This window comes from Silurus meridionalis, chromosome 16 (genome assembly GCF_014805685.1).
Source record: "Silurus meridionalis isolate SWU-2019-XX chromosome 16, ASM1480568v1, whole genome shotgun sequence".
In the NCBI taxonomy this organism is placed as follows: domain Eukaryota; kingdom Metazoa; phylum Chordata; class Actinopteri; order Siluriformes; family Siluridae; genus Silurus; species Silurus meridionalis.
Window position 1 is genome coordinate 12896191 of NC_060899.1, and position 23816 is coordinate 12920006.

The 23816-nt window shown below is 41.0% G+C and overlaps 2 protein-coding genes across 3 annotated transcripts; both read right to left on the minus strand.

The window, feature by feature from the left end:
* Nucleotides 1-293: 293 nt before the first annotated feature.
* Nucleotides 294-7842, minus strand: g6pd (glucose-6-phosphate dehydrogenase). Its single transcript, XM_046869516.1, has 12 exons — nucleotides 6953-7842; nucleotides 4526-4563; nucleotides 4314-4422; nucleotides 3294-3508; nucleotides 2924-3082; nucleotides 2052-2177; nucleotides 1872-1965; nucleotides 1601-1787; nucleotides 1281-1516; nucleotides 712-788; nucleotides 527-619; nucleotides 294-444 (listed from the first exon to the last, which is right to left on the minus strand). Exons 1-12 carry the CDS (start codon nucleotides 7064-7066, stop codon nucleotides 339-341), a joined length of 1554 nt encoding a protein of 517 aa, XP_046725472.1. The 5' UTR covers nucleotides 7067-7842; the 3' UTR covers nucleotides 294-338.
* A 143-nt stretch (nucleotides 7843-7985) lies between these two features.
* On the minus strand, nucleotides 7986-21209 carry galnt6 (UDP-N-acetyl-alpha-D-galactosamine:polypeptide N-acetylgalactosaminyltransferase 6 (GalNAc-T6)). Of its 2 annotated transcripts, XM_046869511.1 has the most exons (12): nucleotides 20998-21209; nucleotides 20879-20927; nucleotides 17668-18151; nucleotides 16616-16788; nucleotides 14237-14386; nucleotides 13645-13879; nucleotides 11806-11923; nucleotides 11499-11699; nucleotides 9900-10031; nucleotides 9706-9807; nucleotides 9450-9608; nucleotides 7986-8776 (listed from the first exon to the last, which is right to left on the minus strand). In XM_046869511.1, exons 1-12 carry the CDS (start codon nucleotides 21166-21168, stop codon nucleotides 8663-8665), a joined length of 2088 nt encoding a protein of 695 aa, XP_046725467.1. In that variant the 5' UTR covers nucleotides 21169-21209; the 3' UTR covers nucleotides 7986-8662. The 2 variants fall into 2 exon arrangements, with proteins under 2 accessions (XP_046725467.1, XP_046725468.1); XM_046869512.1 differs by lacking the exon at nucleotides 20879-20927 and having other exon boundaries at nucleotides 20998-21135.
* Between the last annotated feature and the right edge of the window lie 2607 nt (nucleotides 21210-23816).

Genomic DNA, 23816 nt, shown 5'->3' on the forward strand with positions numbered 1-23816 from the left:
AAAATACTGAACTTATTGCTTCTTCTTAAAGCATCACTACCCACACCATTAGCAGAAACGCGCTCACATTCTGCTGTTCCGGTAACTGGACGGGGAGAAACGAAAAGGAAGCAGCGGCATTGCTGCGCTTTGGTCAAAAATTAAAGAGAAAGATAAAACTAAGTGCTCAGAAATGACCAAATCACAACCCAAAGACGATTACCACTAACTGAAGTGGTAAGAAGTGTAACAATGCTGAGACGGTCGCTGTAAACATGCGCCCCGTCGTACAAAACATTTCGAGGGGGAAAAAGTGAAAAATCTCAAGCGCTTTACTTTCATCAAGTCTTAATCAGTGCTCAGAGATTGGAGTGTTGTACGGGATGAGGGTTAACCCACTTGTACGTTCCTCCATAGTGGAAGCCCACCCTCTTCATCAGCTCGTCTGCCTCTTTCGGTCCACGGCTGGTGAGGAAACAGGGAATGAGAACGGTGTAAACGAGTAAAACCGAAGTATTCAAGTAATGCGTCTTGACCGACGTCCTACCTTCCGTATATGTAAGGGATCGGTTTTGTTCTTTCTGCTTCAATCTGGTGGAGGAGAGGGGTGAAGATTCTCCAGGCTTCCCTGAGCTCATCACTGACACACACACACACACACAGACAGAAAGGCATGACTCGCACATTAAATCAACTACTTAGACAGCTGTGACATGAAGGAAACTGACTCACCTGCGCACAAAGTGCATCTGGTTTCCGCTAAAGACATCCAGAATTAGGCGCTCGTAGGCATCAGGGAGCTTCACATCCTGTATATGGGGGGGATTTTACAATACATGCAGAATTTAAGTCAATCAAGAAACTTAAAATTGTGGAGGCAAAATTTACAGATGTCTTGCAGTTGAACAAACCAGATTTCAAGCTTATTGCATTTAAATAAAAAATCCCACTCAAGATTTTTACTGCTATAAATAACCCTCTACTATTCTGGGCTTTAAATGTCATTACATTTTCAAGCATGGCTGTGAGGGTCTGCTCGTTCAACCAGAGCATCAGCGAGGTCCGGATAATTAAATCGACAGTATTCATATACATTCGATATAACAGTGCTTTTAAAGTTTGTCATTTTTAAGTCCAGACGTGATTCTTTGGTGTCCAGATACTTTTGCACATGATTGACATTTGTTTTAAATGGTACATTAGAAATAAATCAATAAATAAACGCCATGGGTAAACCCAGCGTTGATGTAATCGGATAAGAAACCTGATCATTAGGTGAAGTGAAAGTGAGCATGTTTTGCCTTGTATCTGCTACGGTACGTCAGGTCCAGCTCCGTCTCCTCGGGGTTCAAGTACACACCAGGCTTTTTGCTCATCATTTTGGCATAAATCGCTTCATCAGGCTGCACGCGCATCACCAGCTCGTTCCTCTGGCACTGCGAATTAAAGATGTCACCCGGAACGTCGGTGAACTGCAGCCTCATCTCGGCCTTGCGCTCGTTCAATGCCTTTCCACAGCGCAGAATGAACGGAACCCCTTTTACGGAAAACAAAACGGCATAAGAGCAGGTGACGATCTCCTCGTGAAGAACAATAAGAATTTGAGTGAAAATTGGCGCACCTTCCCAGCGTTCGTTATGGACGTAAAGTACCGCAGAGGCGAAAGTAGCCGTGTGGGAGCCTTCAGGAACAGTCGAGTCGTCCAGATATCCCAGTTTAGCCTCCCCTTCCCCATCAGGATTGCCCTCGTACTGCCCCAGCACGACATCACGTAGAGACACCGGCGCGATGCACTTCAGCACCTTCACCTGAAACACACAGACGAACGCGAGAGTCTGATCACTGTCCGATTAAGAAAAAAACTGTATTGATCGGTGTGTGTGTGACGATACCTTCTCATTTCTCACGTCATCCGAGTTGGTTGAAGCAGGCTTCTCCATGGCAACCAAGGAGAGCATCTGGAGAAGATGATTTTGCATGACGTCACTGTGAGACGGAAGCAAAAGAAATGTATAAGAAGTCAATCAGATTTCGCAATCCTCAAAAATACACCTTTTTTTTCCTTTTTTTACCGGATAATACCAAAGTCATCAAAGTATCCTCCTCTCCCATAGGTTCCAAAGGGTTCCTTGAACGTGAGAACGACAGAGGCCACGCTGTCCCTGTTCCAAATCGGGCCGAAAATTCTGTTCCCAAACCTGAAAAGAAAAAAAAATTAGTACAGAAAAAGAGTTCAAATATTTAAAAGTCAACAAGGCATTCACTGAACATGATTTTACACACACACACACACACACACACACACACACACACACACACACACACACACCTGTGTGTTACAATCAATAGACAAAGGTTTGTGTGCTTTTATAATAATCTTCATTCTTCTGGGAAGATGTTCCACTAGATTTTGGAGTGTGTTTGTGGAGAAGCACAGGGGGGTTAATAAAGTCAGGTACTGAGGTGAGGAGGCCAAAGGGTTGAGGTCAGAGCTTCATGGAGATTGGGTCTCGTAGTTCAAGTGAAGGGAAAGAAATTTCATGTTATATAATCGTGTGCCTCCAATTTTTTGGTAAAATTTTAGGACAGAATCACATATGGCTGGAAAAGCCTGGTGTCCCAATACTTTTGTCCACATGATGTATTTCACACTTCTTTATGCATATTAGATTAAGAACATGTTAAATCTAGTTCTTGGATGAACCTGATATTATTTTCACAGTCGAATAGCAGACATCCAACAGCAGGAGAAGGGGCAGGTAACTCACTGGCCTCTACTATGAGACATTAGATGAAATAAAAGATGAAAAAAGCTCAGCCTTGCTTTCAGCATCATTGCGTTGTATAGTCAGGATGAGGATCTTCCCAAACAAGTCACGCGATTTACACGAACGCTCGGTCAGGTGCATTCGGGAGCTTGTCTGAACAGTGTGTAACACATCACCTGAGGACCATGAGGTTCTGCACCATCTCCTTGCCCAGGTAATGGTCTATGCGGTAGATCTGATCCTCGCTGAAGAGGGAAGAGAGGTGTGCCGACAATTCCTCCGAGCTCTGCAGGTCCCGGCCAAAAGGTTTCTCTACAATCAGCCTGCTCCAACCCCTAACACAGAGAATATGAGACAACAAAAAGACGGGGGAAAGAGGTAGGACACAGGCAAAGAAAAGGAACGAGAGAACAAGAGATGAGAATGCAGTAAGTGGAAGATAGGGGGAGACAGAGACAAAGAAGTGAGACTGATGAATAAAGTCTCGATTTCAAAATCAAAAAATCATCAAACATCCTGAGAAAATCCTCTGAATCGGGTACTGACTTGTTGCTCACGCAGTGCTGGATGTTGGTGGTGACGACGTGATAGACGGTGGGTGGCAGTGCCAAGTAGAAGATATAGTTGGCGCTGGTACCATGGCACAAAGAGTTCAGATGGGACCGCAGCTGTAAGAAACACTCTTCCTCTGTATAGCGTCCAGCCAGGTACGAGTTCCTCTGGAAAAACGCTGAGAGACGCTCGGTATCCGTGTCCTTCGCCTGATATGAGGAACACACAACGATCTTATGTTGGTTATTAAATCCATAACCCAGCAACCGTCAAACTATTAATTCTGTGGGTTTTTTTTTTTTAAGCGTTATGGTTTAAGATCATTACGAAGAACTCACTGGGGCTCATGGCAGATGTTACACATAATGTACGACTAATAATAATCTAAAAACAGAATACGAAAGCCATATGGTATTAATGGTAAAAGTTCGATGTACAATATTTACAAGCTACATTTCCGTGTTTTTTTTTACGAATTTCTACTTAAAGTAGAAAATCCTATATATATAAAAAAATTCTCTCATCTACACTTTAATAATTACCTCAATAATTCTAGAAATCTGTTCATAAGTATTTAGACTCAGTACGTAGTTGAAGCACCTTTGGCAAAAATTACAGCCTCAAATCTTGTATGTATGAGTTTTGACACCTGGACACCACTATTCCTCAGGGCAAATCCTCTCAAGCTGGGTCAGGTAGAATGGGGACAGTCAGTGGACACTTTCAGGTTTCTGCAGGGGACATTCCACTCTAGGACTCTAGGACATTCACAGTGTTGTCTCTAATCCTATAAACTAATAATAACACTGCTTCACCTCAGTCTGCATCACACAGTTAATGTTTCTGGAAAAACTCTGACCTGCTGAGGAGGCCTGTGTTTAAAGTGGGTGGACTGGAGGCCTGTGCTTTGAAGGCACACATTCCAGCCAACCAGAATCGAGAATTCACAAGGCCCTTGGTATAAAATGGCTTATTCTACATTTAGAGCTAATACTAACAATTTACGACCTTCACCTTCATATACGGTAACGAGGCGGCGCGGATGTCATCCACCGTCAGCTTGGAACGAGCAAACCCGACAAAGTAGGTCTCCTCTGGTAGTAGTCCATCCTTAAAAAGCCACCTCAAAAAGAAGAAAAAAAAAACTGCAGGATTAGACAGATAACTGAAAACACACACACACACACACACACACACACACACATTTACCGTGTTTAGACACTCACCAAAGTGTTGGGTAGATCTTCTTCTTGGCAAGATCCCCCTTAAATTGAAAAAAACAAAAATTTTAAAAAAGGATTTGACTTTTTTTTGGCTTGTAATTTCTACTTGAATAAAAGGAGGGACACTCTGAGGAGAACCAAATCTGGTGACACGTTCATGTGGCTTACAGCAGGCCATAAAGTATTAAACGTAAAGGGACCAGTGTCCCTCACAGAACCTGCTTTACAACATGTAAGGCTAGCTCTCTATTCCCTCCGAGGCACACATACACACCCTTTTAAATGAGGAAGTAGTTTCGGTGTTTAGTTCATAGGTTTATCTACAGAGTTTATCATGGGGTAAGTATGTAAATAGCATATAAAAAACCCTGTACATAATTTCGTCTGCTTTGGCAAATTTAAAGCAGTAGTACAGGTTTAAAAGTTGTAGCGTTTATTTATTTATTATACCTAGCTACAGCGACGCAGGACGACTGAACTAGCTGATGTATTTTGCGTGTATTATCATATTCAATAAATCCCTGAGAACAAGAGCAATTAAACCAAGCCCTGAGTCATCAGCTGAGGGGATTGATGGTTTAAGATGGAGGAGGTGTCTAGTTTGCATACTCATGCATATTTTAATATATTAATGAACGCCGTGGTGTTCCACTTGTACATTCAGGTTACACCAAGTTGTTTCATAGTTTGCATTTACACTTTCAGGGCTTCCTTGTGGCTCAGAATTCTTCAGAATTAATCCGGCACACCTGCTAGAGAACATCAGTGAGATTTACCTGATTTAGGAGACACTGATGGTGTACTGATCCTACCGACAGGATTCATCAAGCAGTTCTGCTCCACTCTGTAAATTCTAAATCATCTCTAGATAACTGTAAATTCCCTGTATACCCTAAATAATCTTCTACTTATCCATATATTATCTGTATATACACCCTGTAAAACTATTGTACAGTTTTACATACAATTTACATATCTAATGTATATAAATGTATATATTTACATATTTATCTGCACTCATCAGTTTGCACAATGCTGCTATTTACACTTATGGTAGATGATAAACTACATTTCTTGTGTTGAGTTCTATTTATTTACAGTATCTCACACAAGTGAGTACAACCGTCAAATTTCAGCAACCATCGTCTTCTCAAAGGACAATACTATAGAAATAAAACGTGGATATATTTTATTCAATGTGCAGCTTCTATAGCAGTACAGCTTTATGGAAATAACAATAAACAGCCATTATTGTCTAAATAGCTGGCAACAAAAGTGAGTACACCCAAAGTGAACAACAAAACTGTGTCAAAAGTGTCAATATTCTGTGTGAGCACCATTGATATACAACACTGCCTTAATCCACCTGATCATGGAATCCACCGGAGCTGCACAGGTTGCTGGGATCCTCTTCCACTTCAACATAGTGACATCACTGAGCTGCTGGATGTTAGACACATGGTGCTTCTCTACCTTCTGCTCTAGGATGCCCCACATGTGCTCAATAGGGTTCAGGTCTGGAGACATACTTGGCCACTTCATCACCTTCAGCTTCCTCAGCAGGGCGGTTGTCATCTTGGCGGTGTGTTTGGGGTCGTATTATGTTGGAAAAACCTCCGTTCGGCCTGGTTTCTGACGGGAGGGCGTAATGTTCTGCTTCAGAACATGTTGGAATCCATGTTTCCCTAAATGAAACTCAGCTCCACGAATGAACCAGCAGCACTCCTGCAGCCTCAGACCATGATGCTGCCACCACCATGCTTCACTGTAGGGAAGACAGTTTTCTTGGTACTCCTCATCAAGAAAGGTGTTGCCCCACATGCTGGACATCTGAGCCAATCGTAAAAACAACAGGACATGGTTCCAGCAATTCATGCTCTTGGACAGGTCATCTTCAGCAAACTGTTTGCAGGCTTTCTTGTGAGCCAGCTTCAGAAAAGGCTTCCTTCTTGGACGACAACGATGCAGACAGAACCTCTAAAGCAATGCTACAGCCCTCGTGTGTCTGTTTTTGAAGCAACTTCTGCAAAACTGCACCTGACGCACAGCACAAGGACTCAACTTCTTTGATGGACCCTTGCGGGGCCTGTTTAGAGTGGAACCCGTCTTGGAAAACCTCTGTATGACCCTGGTTGATGGACTGTAGCTCAGTTGTTCAGTATGAGGGAATTGTACTCAAAGTAAATTTTATCTGCTCTATTACAAGATACTCACATTTGTATGGCCCTGACAAGCAGACAAAAGGACATGTGACCTTGTATGATTACATGATGTACAGCTGTTATCACTCAGGGTCTTCTCACTTTTGTTTTGACACTCATTTCGTTGCTGCTCATCTATCTGTCTATCTAGTGTTGCATTAGAGCTACAGGAAGATCTGCAGATCTTCAGGGATCAGGGCTGGAAGTAAAGCCTGAACATTTCACTTACCGATGCTCCCATGATCACGAACACATGAGTAACTTGTCGGAAGTCGTGCTCATCATAGAGCTCCTTCCGAATTTCTCCAAACACCTGGGACTGAGATCGCGCTAACAAACTCATCCTTTAGAAGCACGAGCGCGACTGCACACGCGGAATGAAAGCGAAACAAACACACACCCGCGCGAGCGGATCTACACCACACACACACCCCCACTCAAAACAATATTTATGGAAACGTGCAACAAAAAAGGCGCTCGTGCCACCATGTAGGTATAAAGATAACGCTGGTGGAGATAATCCGCCGATTAGTGCACCGCAGCGAACCGCGGATTTCATACAGCGACCGATTTCTCCGTTTCTGCATTCAATATCTAAACGCGTGAAGGAAAGCTGGTTTTCTGGCAGCGTGCACGAGCATGGGCGACACGCTCAAGCCGCACGAGGAGTATTCCGTGAAAAGCCATAACGGATTTCCGGCCAATCGGATTTGTCGGGTCGTGGAATTCTGACCAATAGGATCCGTCGGAGCGGAGACCAACGCGGGTGACGTCATGGCAAGCTACAAATGCATTTTAACAACTGAAATGGGAAATCAGACACAAAACCAAAAAAACTAAATAAAACAAGAACAACAAGAACAAAATAAAAGTAAAATAAATAATATAAAAAGTAAAATACAATGACTAGACAAAAGTCTTCTATTTTACAATTTTGTTTTTCATGAATGGAAATTAAAACCACAAATTCTTAATTTAATAAAATCACCCTATTTTTCATTCAAATCACTGACCCCAGATGAAGTATAACCAGTGTGACCGATTTTTTTTTTTTCGTTACTCATTAAACATTATTACATGTCCTCCACATCACTACCACTCCCAGACACTCCCTCATATATTCATGCAGGTTATTTACGCAACAGTGCAGATATAAAGAAGAAACCCGACCTGACCGATCCTGACTGCTTGGCATTTATTAACCAATTATACATTTATATAAATATCCCCAAACCGCGAAAAAAGATACGAGCACGCAATCATAGAGGAATAAAAATTTCCCAAGAAATCTTTAATCACAACAAGAACATAAAGGATCTATTTCATGTCTCCACTTTATGGACATAAACCTGGTTGACGTTTCGGATCGTCAACTCGTATAATTTAAGTTAATAAAATGGCTGAGGAGAGAGACGTGTTCATGGTTTCTGTCTGAACTGAAATAAAAATAAAAATAAAGCATTTCTTGGGGGAACACCCCACTTGAGCTTGGCTTGTTCGGCAGAAGAACGGAATGATTTTTTTTGACAAAAATAATACACGCCGTGTCCGATTTGCAAAACAAACACCCGTTTTCCACGGTCTTCAAATAAAATTGGAAAAAAAATTAAAATACTTATTAGACACTTTTTTAAAACATAAATAAAATGGTTAAAAGAAACAGTTTGAAGGCTGAAACAGGAACGTCGAAAGCGCACGTTTGGTGTGAGAGTGTAAACAATACTGACGCCAGGGGACGGTCCTTCCACTTGCATTTCAGAGTCTCAGAACCTTCAATGGTTTTTTTTTGTGTTTTTTTAAAGTTTGGTCCATTACATGGACATAAATGACCCACATGCTGTCAGTTCACTCAGATGGACCAGGAGTGAGTTCCAGTAGGATTAAAGCACAGGTTACAGCTGTCCTTCAGGCTGGAACTTCATCTCGACAGGGACGGAGATCAGCTGAATATCCAATGTTGATGCTGGTTTCCCGAGTCGCACGGGCTCATGACTATCTGGCTGTCCTTCAAGTGTAGGCACTTACCTGAGGAAGGATTTTTTATTAACTGCTTCTACAAAACAGCAAAAGAAAGAAGTCGATTAGCAGGAGTACTACGTGTTCTGTCTGTGGGATGAGATTTATTTTCGTGGTGTTTAAGGTAAAGGGACACCAAGAAATATAATCAATAATGTAAATCATTATCATTCATATATTTGATATACTGTATACACTGACTTTTTCACTCAAAACTGTTACTTCAATTGATTGGATGCTCTTGTTAAATGCATTCAATTTTCCATTTACTTGAACTGTTAGACCTAAAACCTGGCTGGACACATGGGCTGGAGTGGAAGATCTCCTGCTATAGAGCTCTAACATCAACCTACTGAAGACCATTGGGATGAATCAGAACAGCAGCCCAGGCCTCCTCACCTCACCTAACCTACAGTACTTTACCAACACACTTGTAGCTGAATCGGCACAAATCTCTACAAGCGCACTCTAAAATCTAGTGGAACATCTTCCCAGAAAAGTGGAGGTCATTAGAACAGCAAATCGGGCCGAAATGTAAAATGTAAAGTTCCTAAAAAGTGTTAAGGTCAGGTGTCTTGTTAGCAGTAAACGGTGTGTTAAATATAGAAAATACACTTTGCTCATTTTTCATAATCTTTTTCAGTCAACATGATCCTGAATCCACCAAAACTCACAAAACGAGTTGAACTGAAATGTTGAGTGAACAATACCTCACTCAAGATCCACTCCTGCTCGGGGGCGACGTTAGTACCGCGCCCCTTCAGGTGGCACAACTCGATCTTCACTTGCTCTGGGAAGGAGGTAGCATGCAGACACAGCTGTTTGCCCATGTTGTGCCTCAGCTCCTTGTGTGTTGAGTATTCAAAGTACTGAAGAAAAAAATATTAAGTCATTCAAAGAATGAACACAGGCGTTTAAATTCGGAGAAACTGACTATTTTACCAACAGTAGAGATGCAGGTCATACCTGGTTTCCACCCATGTTGTGGCACACATACATAATAACCGCTTTTCCTCCATTATTATTCTCCCCCACGTCCAGGCAGCTCTGAGACCCCACGTTTTTAAGCTACATGGTGATAAAAAGAGTACAGGATCAACTCATCTACATGATGAAATGAAATTTGTAATTTGTTTTGCTGACATGAAAGGAAGACTTACTGCTCCAAAGTGAACAGGGTTAAGATCGGGAATAAACACTTCTGGGTAGACGTTGTTCAAATACCAGGTAAAGTTCTTGCAGCGCAAGTTTTCTCGGAGTTTCAGCCTGTCTGTGAGGTCGCCGTAGCTCATCTGCAGGACCCAAAAACAACATTGTGTTGGTCTATTACTAGTAAAAGAGTATCCAATCAGAGGACCATGACTAAAAAGACATTCAATTAAAGACAGCATCAATCAACAAGTGGTCCTACAACAGGAGGCATAAACACCAGGCACTTTAAAAACTATTTGCTAACAAGTTCATACAATTTAATCCATCAATACCTGCTGGTTAATATATATATATTCAAAGTGATTATTTGCACCAACACACTATTTACAGTACTGGACTCTGAACTCAACATGATCATTAAACTGGGTGATCCTGGACTTGACTTGGATCCTTAATCTAAAGAATCTGTGCCCGACTTGGACCCCAAACCTTGGGACTCTGGACTCAACTAGAATATTAAAGCTAGAGACCTGGAACTTGACTTGGACCCTAAACTAGAAACCCTGAACTTGACTTGAACTCGAAAGCTAGAGATTTTTATGCTCAACTTGGACCCTAAAGCTAGAAACCCTGAACTTGTCTTGAACTCGAAAGCTAGACATTCTGCACCTAACTTTAACCCCAAACCTTGAGAATCTGGACTCAACTTGGACCCAGACTAGAGACCCTGGACTTAACTTGGACACTAAAGCTAGATATTCTGTGCCCGACTTGGACCCCAATCCTTGAGACTCTGGAGTCAACTTGAATAATAAAGCTAGAGACCCTGAACTTAATTTGGACCCTAAAGCTAGAGACTCTGTGCCCAACTTGGACTCTAAAGCGCTAGACCCTGGACTTGACTTGGACCCTGAATCCAGAGACTCTGTACCTGACCTACACCCCAAACCTTGGGATTCTGGACTCAACTTAGACCCTGAAGCTAGAGATTCTAGCCTTGACTTGCACTTGACTAAAGACCCCATACTTAGTACAGATGCTAAAGCAGAATATGTAAATATACAATCATCTTCAGTTACAGGTTGGAAAATATTTTGCCAGTGAAAAAATGGTTAATTATTCTTTCAAATTTGCAGGTAAAAGTCCAGTGAAAGAATGTTGTTAATAAATAAGCAGCGGCTCACAAATCAAAGTCTTGTGAATTTACAAGTCAAAGTTAATTTGTTCATTTGTGCAGACAAAATCTGCACAAGGCAAAAGCAACCAATAAAGCAGCGAATCCCTTTCTTTTATGTGCTGTTTAGCTTCACTGAATTGACCTTTCTGCTCAGTGACTTATTTGTGAAGTCACAGTTTCAAACGTGTGCAGTCACAGCGATAACGGACAATAAAAAAAGCTGGTACTTGACCAAGCCTGGAAAAGACAAATCAGTTCTGAGATATAGCTGCAACCATTCAAGATGATTCATAGCAAAAATTGGGACTATTCCAAATGCTCGATACAATACTACTAGTCCTTACATACAAATTTTACATAATTGATTTTTTCCTAAAGTGGGGGAAATGTGACTTAAATGAACCTCATCGCAGAGTCACACAATTTTTACCTCTCTGGCAATCTTGGCTGCTTGCTGGTTGCGGCGATAATAAATTTGCTTATAATCATCCATCCACACCTCGGCCAAGCGGACCTGGTTCCGCACAATGACTTCAGTTCCTTTGGGGAAAGTGTGCGGACTTTTCGTGCGGAACACGTGACCGACCACAGAGCACGGGATGATCTCCAGCTGGCCTCCACATTGCCACACCTGAGTGTTAGTTTCAAGTTAGCAACATGAAATAAAATAAGAGAACCTGTGTGTGTGTGTGTGTGTGTGTGTGTGTGTGTGGTATAAACAAGAGATTTTAACAAACCCTGAAGGACATCTCTACGTTCTCGCCACCCCAGATCTCCATTTTGTCGTCATAGGTACCGATTTCCTCAAAGTAGACTTTGGAAATGGAGAACAAACCTCCGGCAAAGGTTGGCGTTCTAAAAGACAGAGAAGACATACATGTAAATAAGGTGAAATCCAAAATCAGACCTCATCATAATCATAATCTAATTTGGCAAACTGATGATTCCTGAATGGAAATTGAGATTTTACTCTCATTTTTAGTTTGGGCTCATTGTAAAAAAAAAAACCCACTTAGAATAAAGACAACGTTTCCCCCCACACGGGTTCATCTGCCAATTTACCTGAAATGCAAGAGCCACCAGCTGATCAGCAGGAGTTTCTCTAAGACAATGGCAGCATATGCATCTTTTTTTAACTGCTGAACTTGCAGAATGAAAAAGCAAAGTAAGTATCTCCAGACCTCCAGACCTAGAGGCAAGTGTTATCTTGGTACATGACTCTGTTTGTGCTCAGTCAGCTGAATTTTTAAACAGATAGGAGTATGTTTAAAATATATATTTTTATTATACTAATTTTACTGTATAATAGTAATGTAGTATATTGTAGTATAATAATAATATTTTTTATTATTATTTTTATTATTATTATTTATTATTATTATTAATAATAATACAATACCATGAGGTCCCTCATAACTCAAACAATATTGAAGTAAAGTACTCAATCAATAAAAATAAATGTTAAAAGATATGCATGTCTCAGCAAATGGGTAAAAATCTATTCAGAAATAGAAATAATTGGACACTTGTAATTGTATCTGTTAATCCAACAGATTAACAAAACACTTCAAATATGTGCATACTCATAACTGATCTTTTTGTTTCTAAATCCTCAGGTATTTATATTTCAGAGTTTACTTAAACATGCATAATCCTTCATACCGTTTATTTTAACGCTACTTGCCTCTTTAAAAAAAAAAAAAGAATCGTATATGAAATATAAATTCTTTGTAACCAAAGATCCAGCACACACCATGTCCTCGTACGGCTATAAGACAAACCTCTGAGCTACTGTTAAACATTAACCTACAGCTGCACACGTTCACTGAGTGCTATATTACATTTCTGAATGTTAACATAGGTCTGTTTCACGTCATTTGAAATCGAGTGCGGCGGTAAAACGCGGCCTTGACCAATAAAGTCGCTATGCCGTCGTAAAGACCTCTGCAAACCTGTAGACAAAGCAACCTTATCTTAATAGCAAAATGAGCTACAAAATGTGTGTGGGGAAAGGCAAAACACAAAAGGGGGTGTTGTGGCAGAGACATGGTCACAAACATATACACAATGGGAGACATGGGCCAGATGACAAAAAAGGACAATGTGAGGGGAAGAGACAAAGAGACAATAAGAAACAAAGACAGCAACAGACACAAAGCGAGACAGAGATAGAGATGGAGATACAGAGTAATTGAGTGAGAACAAGAGCTTAACGTGGATTAATGTGATAAGACGGCGTTTTTTTAAAAGACCAAACTCGGTAAACACATTAATAATAAAGCAGATCTTGTACAGTTGAGTTTGGTCTTTTTTAAAAATGCCGTCTTGCCCCGTTAAGCTTTTCTATGGGAGAAAAATTATTTAATTACGCCTTAAGCATTCGTACTCTGGACTCGTGCGCTTGTCTGCTTAATTATTGATGTGTTTACTGAGAGTGGTCTTATAAAAACACGGTATTAAGCCACGTTGAGCATTTTAGAATGTCCCAAACAGAGAAAGAGTCAAATGCAGTGGGACAAAACAAGACGAGAGCAAGAAAGGGACCATAAGAGTGCAGGTGATCGAGAGAGACTCACTTGACAGGGTAGGTCTCATCTTTGCGCTTTGCCTGCTCGTAATGAGGGATGCCCTCCCAGCCGAACGTCAGGCTCCAGTCGAAGTTCCCGCGGTTGTGAGCGCGTGCGCTGGCCACGGGCTTCATAAACTTAAAGTTGTTCAAGTCGATGGTGGTGATTTCTGGGCTCACGACGGCTGTGGGCTCCTCCACAATTCGAGCGAGCAGTGGCTCAAGCCAGCCATGGAAACATTCGCCTGGAGAAAAAAAGAAAACAATGCACACACCCCCAAAAAAAAATTTAATTGCACTGGAATACAGAGTATGACAATGAATATAACCACTGGCTCTACGAGTTCTACTTGCTTGTGCAGGTTATTTTATTATTTAATTTTTTTAACATTTTGAAGGATGGGTGGGTGACAGAAAGGCGAGAACGTCGGTCCTGTGCTAAACACACGTCATGAAAAGAACTGCATGTGTGATATGAACGAGACCGAAGCGAAAAAAATTATAAAAATATTGGGAAAAGCAAAAGTTATCAAAACAAACAAAATGAAAAGCGGTGAGTGTGTAATTAGGGGTGAACATTATGTACCAATGTGTGAACCTACAGTGAGCATCGAGGAAGGTGAGGATCTCGCCCTGAGCATGACTGGCTCCCAGCAGTCGGGCCGTGATTAGCCCCTTCCTCTCGGCCTGACGCACTACTTTAACCACCTTCAGCATCTTTATGTACTCCTCCAGCTGAGCGTGCAGGTGACCTGTAAGTCCAGGGACATGGAAATCGTAAAGATCATACAAATGGTGATCTTCTTTCTCACATTAATCCTATCAAAATGACTTAAGTTGTCATAAACAAATTATAATAATAAAAGTAATACTGAAGTGAATGGTGAGCAGGAAAAAGTAAAGCATGGTGGTGGTAGTGCACAACAACTGGATTTGTTTTTTATATTGGTCAATATATCATCTATGATGGAGATCACTGGTGTCTAATCTTATCTGGAAAGTGCTGGTGTGGGTCCCAATGCAGGTTTTCATTCCAGTTAAGCAGAAGCCACACCCGAATCTATTAAACTACAAGATGAACTGGTGACTACAAAAAAGTAAAGCATGGTGGTGGTAGTGTGCGAAAAACTGGATTAGTTTTTTTTATGTTGGACAATATATCAGCTATGACAGGTTTGTTCGGTCCTATTACTTGAGACTAACCAGCATGGATATCAGCGATGTCATTAAATTCCAGTTGAGCAGAAGCCACACCTGAATCCGTTGAACTACAAGATGAACCGATTATAAGGGTGGAATTAGGTGTGGCTCCTCATGTAACCACAAGGTGACTGCATTTATCTTCGTACTACATTTTGTCTCATCGGTGGTTCCTCATACGCTATATGGCTGAAAAACCATATGGCTCTTTGCCAAACTGTTGCACAAAGTTTGAAGCACACAGTTGTCTAGAAGCTCTTTGTATGCTGTAGAAGTACAAATTCGATTCTCTGCAACCAAATGGAAATGGAACTCGCGTGTCATGTGCAGAGTCTTGACCCCAAACCTAATAAACACCTTTGAAATGGACTGGAATGCTGACTGCACCCCAGGTCTCCTCATCTTACATCACACATGATCTTACTGATGCCCTTGTGGCTGAATGAGCACGAATCTCCACAAGCACTCTCCAACATCTAGTGGAACATCTTCCCAGAAGAGTGGCAGTTATTGTTACAGCAAACCTGAACTACATAGATACATAAGCACAAGTTGTGATGGTCGGATGTCCTCATACAATTGGCTGTATAGTGTAGATAATGTTCAGGCCTGTGATATACCTAGAGATTTTGTATAGGGAGTTTTAGCCTGTGGAAACTTGTGTGCCGAGATGGTAAAAGTCCCCAGTTTCATCGAAACCTAAATACTACAGAAACTTGTCCAAATAAATCTGCTGACGTTTGAGTTTGAACCTGTATTTCCACTGATACTTCTTACCGCTTATATATGAAAATCTAATTTACTTAACAGGTAAAAACTGATGCGCACTGGGAAATTAGCGCTTCTGTGAAAATATTTTGCTAACACTTAGGTACGCTATATGGACAAAAGTTGGTGGACACCCGACCATAATATCCGATTCTACATTTCACATTTAGTCCCAGTTTGCTGTTATAATTCCCTCCACTCTTCTGGGAAGATGTTTAACAAGATTTGTTAAGGGTACTTGTGGCGATTTGTGTGGATTCATTCTGCCACAAATGTGTTAGTAAAGTCAGGTACTGATGTAGGTGAGGTGAAGAAGCCTGGGGGCGGGGGTGCAGTCAGCGTTCCAATTCGTTCCAAAGTGTTCAATAGGGTTGAGGTCAGAGCTCTATAAAAGGAGATCTTCCACTTCAAATTATTTAAAGCTTATCTTCGTGCATGGGGGTATTGTCATGCTGGAACAGGTTTGGGTGTCCTAGTTCAAGTAAAGGGAAAATGTTATGCTCTGAACGCGTCCTATACAATTGTGTGGTAACAGTATTAAAAAAAATAAACATATGGAAAAGTCTAAAACAGTCAAATGTCCCAATACTTTTGTCCATATGGTGTAGTTTTTGAAAAATACCCTCCATTTAAATGTGGCACAAACACCAAACTTTGCATGACTCAGTTGTCTACAGGCAAGAAAGCCTTTTTTTCCATCCTTCAAGTTCCCTTTTTTGGGGGAAAAAAAAAAAAAAAAAAAAAAAAAACACCTCCTTCCTAAAAATTTACCCACAACTTATATTTGAAGACACACACCAGAAGCTTTAATGACTGATCCTCTTTTCCTCATGGTTCATGCACTGTGTCTGCATGGGAACGGAGACATGTTGTACAAATACGGTTACAGGATGATTGGCCTTGTTTGCACTTAGGGCAGAGCTATGCCAATAAAGCGGAGTGCAGGGCCAAGATCCTGGGCTTAATCCTGTGCTGGAGTGTTATCGCACGCTCTCGGCAAACGCCGCACCCACCTGCCGTGCTTGCGTCATCTACCAGGATGATTTCCTTCAGCAGAGAGGCCGGGGCGGTGTGCAGCACGCTGTAGACGGTGCGCAGCAGTGTGGACCACGCCTCGTTGTGGAACACGATGATCACGCTGGTCGTGGGGAGAGGGGGACATCGGCGGAATTTGCGCTCCACGCACCTGGAGGATGGACGTTGTTAAGGGCACCATCATAAAAGGGGTTTCATTTAGAAAGACGCTAATAAGGGAAGAAAACAATCGGGGACGTGCGGTTGTAGGAAAAGGACCAGCTATGGGGTCTTCTTACGCTTTCAAAAGTTGTCATTTAACGCTGTATTATCTGCGAATACTAAGAAATTTTTTGTTTACATTGTCTGTGAAGCAAATTTGTTTGCTGCTCGTTTTACGCATTTCTTGTCACGTTTTGCTGCAAAAGAACGTCCATGAAACAAATTTCCTATATCACTTATCATCAAGTTATAGCAGATATATGCGATAGCGTGAACACCAACTTCTCGTTTCTTTTTTCTATGCTAAATCTAACCAGACGCAAAAAAAAAAAAAAAACCATAAAAAGAAAAAGACTTGTGGCGTCACTAAGAAGCCACAAAGTGTGAACTGCACGATACGGATGACTTTCCTCTGATGCGGAAACTCGCCGATTGTTACTAATCGCTGGAGACTCGTTCCGTAGAACAAGAGATTTTTAGATTTTCCTGTTATAAAATGTTTTAATGAATAAAGCTAATTAATTGTGGCGTTAAAACAGTTGCTTCTCTTATTAGCGTTTTTGTTTTTTCTCACTCTTGGAATTGAAAGCAGGCCTAGCAGCTCTTTAAGTGAGAAAACAGAACATTATCAACAATGAGTGTTTGCCTAACAATCATAAATGTTTAGCACTTGTGTCAACACAATACTGCTCAGCTATGAGAAAGTATGTCAATATATCAGGGAAAGTGAATATTTGCACTTGATCGCATGTAGAAAAGAACAAATACCCAGTAAATGTTTAATGAATCATGGAATGAAAAAATAAATCATATACAAAAATGTTCTTACTCTGGGGGCCGGGTGTCCTCCCCAAGGCTGCGGTGCAGGGAGATCCGATCACTTGCGAACTGATTAAAGCAGTGCCTAGTCATGCCCTCTTCCTTCTCCTTCACTTCATCTGGAGTCAGATTGTTCTCCTGGAACGCGTTCCCTTCAGCGCCCTGGCTCTGCGGATCCTCCGGCGGCCGCTCAAACAACGGTTTCAGCTCGTCCTGGGTGTAGAAGCCTGAGGGGCAATCTTTTTCCATGCTCCCTTCTAAAGGCGTCTGTGAAGAGTCTGGTTGACCTGGTATCTGGAAGGCCATTTTGTTGACTGCATCGCGAACCATTTCGATCATTCGCTCCTTCCGGTTGGATAAATCCTGGAGCCAGGGTTCCTGAATGCCACTACCAACGTCCCTCTGGATAACCACAAGGGCCAGCATGAACAGCACCCCCCCCAGCACGGCCAATTTCAACGGCGAGACGCGACGTTTTAGGCGCATCCTAACGGCTGGAATACAGGAGGCACAAGGAAAACCTAGACGTTATTCCATGGAAACAGTATCAATATAACTGCTGTGTTTTCCTTATGTTAATCGCAGGAGCACGTTCAGCCAATCTTATTATCTGATGAGGTGGATAAAGTGAACTGCACCAACCACGTGATCTGAACACACACTTTTCTTCCACACACCCACACACCAGATCCAACAGTGCCATGCTCTTATTTTCAGCTCTCCATTGTACTATTGTGGCAAGCGACATTAAATCAGACCCCAAACACAGAACAAGGAAAAGAAGTGTCGGGTTATAAAACTTAAAGCCCAGTTTTCTGAATAGTTTAACACTGGCTGATGTCCTACTGTATGGAAAATATGCAAATAATACAGGAAGGAATTACATTTCCTATTGTTCTGTTAGGAGCAACAGTTCTCTCTCACACACATACACACACACACACACACAAACAAACACAAAATGGATATGAAGTAAACAAATGAATGCTGGGTCCTTTTGACATTTGTATGAGAAGAGAAAACGTTATGAGTGAACATTTATTCAGATGATTTGACTAAATTGTTGATAAAGGGTTTTGTTAAAAAGACAAATTAGGGGAATTTGTGTGTATATATTTACTAGGGGTGTAACGGTACAAAACAAATGCACAGTTTGGTTACGGTACGATTAGGGGGAGGAAATGCAAAACATAAAATCGCTTGTCATTTTTTATTAACTCCGTTTATTAATACTACCGTTTGTGATCATCTAAAGTTCACATTTTTTAAAAACAAAATACAAAAAAAAAAAAATCCTGTTTGGTTAAATAATATATAAAATAATATTTTCTAAAAAAATCAATATAAACCAAATTAATGCAATACTCTTTTTTTTTTTTTGATTACATTGGCACAAATTAAATTGATTAAATACAAAGAATAAATCCGTGCAAAACAATCCGTTACGGAGTAAGTAGCCACGGTGACACTGCGCTAACTCTGGTTTCCTTTTTTATAGCCCTGGCATTGTTGTGTATGTTAATAAATTCAAAAATAATAATAAAAAAATGCTTTCGAGAGTGCGAGGCAGAGACTAAAGGGATGTTCCACACGTAAAAATTGCATTCGGTCACTGCTTGAATTGAGGGGGGGCTGGGGGGATCCAGGACCCCCCATAAGGCATTAGGGACACCCCATGACAAGTAAAGAATAGACTTAGGGGGGTCCCAAAGATTATTTTAGTAAACTATATATGAATTACACAACAAATGGGGACCCCCCCCAATAGACTTGACTCAATTCGAGCACTGCACCTAGAAATTTCGGTACGAATACGTGTACATTTACAACCCTTTATTTATATTATATAATGATATAATATAAATTAGTGTAATAATAATTGATTATATATTATTACAATTATTACATATATTTTTTACTTTTATTTTTTTTTAGCAAAGAATTCATTTTTTTAATTTTCCAGTAAAAATTGTTTGACACAAAATGCTCCTGAATGTTTATTTTTTTGTAGAATTTTTTTTCTAATCAAAAGATCCTTCAATAACCTCCAAAGCTGTCATTTATACACTACAAACATGAAACGTCTCACTGGAAACACTTTAGTCAGTCGTCTGGATAAACGTTCACCCAGAACATGTCCTTCAAATGCCCCAAAAAAAAAAAAAAGAAGTAGTGTTCCAGGGATCAACTGTGGATTTCCACATTTTCCTTTGTACATCTCGGTTTCCATCAAGGTTCTTTCTGTTAAGTGAACTTTCTACGGCCTGAATGTGTGGGACTGATGTTCCAGCTTCCACCTTGCATCAAGTGTTCCTGAAACAAGCTCAATATTCCTGGCGACTCTGACTCGGGATCAAACATCTCCTTAAGATGTTAAGATGAATGAATGGATCCTGGTTATAAAAAATTCATGACTTATGGAAAAATTCGGTGTGAATACAAGAATACACGCCGGACACCAAGAGTATACACCTATCTAAACATTAATTACAATAAGGTGAATATACACAGCATCTCTTTTGCCGGTTTGAGGTTTGATGTTCTTTGGGATTTACTCACTGGTACGTCAGGTTATCCTTCATTTCTCAGAACGTCAACAATCCGCCTACCTGTCTTACCTGTTCTGCAATTGTGCCTACGCAAATACAATTACAAATTTCTTTCTTTCTTCACTAATAACTAAAGGAGCGTCAGTCAGACGTGTCGTTGAACTAGGAGAATTCATTCTTTGTGAAAGTTGCATGAACAACTCACCAAAACAGGTTCGCCTGGCCTTTTTTTCACCTTTTTAATCACAATGTCTACAAAGAAAGTCTTAAGTATAGAGACCCAGATTCTCCAAGTGTCCTCTTTTCACCAGTTCATTGAAATCATGAATATTATATTATTACAGGTGTAACCTAAATGTTTTTTTTTGTTCACTGGTTGGTTGTTTGTTTGTTTGTTTGTTTGTTTGTTTAAACTCACAAACACATGGTCCAACTTCCTCATGAACGGTGTTAACATCGAACAGGAAATCCGACTCTTGAAATACAGAAGAAATAAACCTTCATGTCTTCACTTTCTTTTCTGTCTTTTTAACCTGGTGTAACTGATACCCTGATTAATGTTGCATTCAACATCCCGAACCACAACAGGTCCTTCAAGGAAGTGCAATGAACTTCATTTTTCTACCTTTTTTTTTATATTGATATTTAGATAGAAATCAAATCAGATCCTACCAAGAAGTGTTTGGAGTGAAGTCGAAGAGGAAACCGGGATGAAATTTTCCTAAAAGGACATGCAGATATGAAAACACATGTCAGCAGTTGAGCAGATCTTCAGAGCTTAGAAGACTTACCTGGAGGAAGCGTCGCTCAGCGCGCGTGACCGATGAACTCGTTATTTCCCGTGAGCGCGCGTGGAGGAGTGTGTGTGCGTGCGTGTGTGTGTGTGTGTGTCTGTATAGATAGCAATGATGTCGTAAAGTCTGCCTCATTGGCTGCCGGATGAAACGAGCGGCTAAACACATCGTCCTCCCGGTTTCCCTTTTGAACGCAACAGGTGCCGCGCGGTCCTGTATTTCAAGCGGCGGTCCGCGCGGTCCTAACGCCGCCCGATTACAGGCGCGGCGCGTCAAGGGATGGTATATGGCGCGCGAAGGCGATCGTCAGAAAGGCGGTGCTAAAAGTTGTGAAACACTTTCCTACGTCAAGGTGCATTGAAAAAAATACATACATAAAGCAAAAAAAACCCCACACTTAAAACTCACGAATACTTGTGCGAATTTCACCAACGACTTCTAATTAAAGTTCTGAATTGGGCCGCAATAGGATTACAAGCATTACCTGAGTAGGTATGAATAATGCACAGAGGAGCGATTAAGTACCAGCTCGGATGCCGCTGTGGCACGGGGGGCTCGGGTTACTGGCTGCTGGGAGCCGAGATTGTCGACTATTGATTGACACGTGAGCGCTGAGATCGTGGTCTACATGGTGGCCTCAATATGCAAGCGACGTCTTTACACTGGAGGCCTGAATGCCATCAATGATGGCTCATGCATTTTTACAAAAAAACAAACAAAAAAAACAACAGAAAAACCGTGGTGGGCCGCCAAGCCTTCTGTAAGGCCTTCTCTGCTGGCCTTCACTCTATCAGAATCATTTTTATCCATGAACATTTAGTAAATTATTCCTAATAGTCTATTCACTTAATATTGTAGTGTCTGTTTCAGTGTCTGGTTATGTTGAGGTCCAATCAAATTTCAGGCGTCACATCACGTGTTGCTGGGGTCAAGCTCTGCCGTGAAAAAATTAACCTATTGCGGTGCTACAGTTCATGCTGCTTCAAGGTTGTTGCTTTAACCAGATTTTAAATGGCCACTCTGAGGCCATCTAGCAGGCGTCCGATCACGGTGGCATTTTCAGGTCTTTTGATTGAATGGACTAGCCGGAGCTAGCAACCCGCATCTGTAGAAACTGCACAAGCTCAAAAATATTTGTGTGGATTAAATAGTTGTTTTCTTTTCATTTTACAATGATTGACAGAGGAGAAGAAATTAAATTGGTCCCAGATATACCTTCCAGAACATGTACATGATAAAGTTTTTTTTTTTTTACTTGGAAAGTGAGGAAAAGTCAGGCAAAAAAAAAGGTTTAACTCAGTTTTTAAGCTCAAATCCCAAGGAATACCATAATGCACAGAAAACTCTGGGTCCTTTTTCTGTGGTTAATACTGAAGCTTCTGCTAGAGATGATGTAAGCAGGCAGTGCAGCTTGTGGCTACAGTAAAAGGAAACTTGCTTTTGTAATGTCATGCAGTGCTCTGTTATACTGCGCTTCTGAATAATATTGATGGTTGCTATAGCTGTGGTGTCATAATGATAGTATTAAGAGGTGGGTGGTTCAGGTACCTGTAAGACACCACTGAAGGCATAGGTGTGAAATGAATACACTGAAACTGCCAAAAACCAAACGAATTCACTTGACTCAAGCAATTAATGTGATTTGAGCAGGTATTTTCAAAATGACCCGCCCACCTCGTACCAGTGCCGAACCTCAAACCAGGGTCACAGGGATGTCAGACTAATATATTTATTTGGGCCCTTAGTGTTTTACAGGGCTCTTTCTAAAAATTGTATCTGGATAAAAACCCTGGTTCTGGACTACCCAAGGATTCTTGAAGGACACTGAAATGTGGACTCCAGGCGAGAGGAACCGCACGACCCGATTTTGGAACGCATACATTCACACTTTCTGAAAAGGACAACAGACTGGTGCGATGTGACCTGACATGAAATGGATGTACTGTTACTGATTATTTCCCAAAAACAGCAAGCACATCCTGATGTGTTTATTCTACCTACACCACCACCACAAACTATGAAGATGAATTTGGATTGTCTATTACAATGGCTGAACACTCCAAAATCCAAAATTTTGGAAATAAGTATTAAAGAATGACATGTTTTACACATTTAGAGTTACAGAGTGAAAGAATTAAGTTAGCATGCATATCGATGGGTTTAAAATGAGTGCAAGCTCTTCACAATTCGTTTTGTCAGGAGCACTAGACCTCTCCGAGTAGGTCAAAAGTTCATCAAGAAAGATTTTAAAAAGGTTTTCCAATGCATCCAGCAGGTCATACTGCATTTTTAGTCTGGATCGTGGCAATACTATAAACTGAACTGAATGCTGATAAGATGAAGGTTAGTTGTCAGATAGACATGTACGGGTGCCTTTTATCTCGAGTTATCATGAAGATGATAGTGACCTCAGTTTGAATAAAATAATAAATCATACTGGAACAACGGATTCCTAGATTAATGCTGCAGTTTACGCCTTCAGAATCAGGGTGCTGTGATCGCGCCGTTTATTTGATCTTCCATTGCTACAAGAAGGAATTTTTTTTTTGTTTTGTCTATCCTCATCCACATGTTATTCAAACAATCCAACAAGGAGCACCAGGAATCAAAGACATACTGTCTATCGTTTACATATACGTAGCTTATAAGGTGTGGTGTAGTTCTTTATTTCATTCTATCTAGTGAATAGTGGAGGAGACGTCCTTGGTGTCTGTACTCGGGCACGGTTCGAAGAAGACAAAACAGGAAGTTATCTATAGTGAACTGTTATTCCGACACAAAGAGGAATGCTAACGACACGTGTAACTAATCAAATC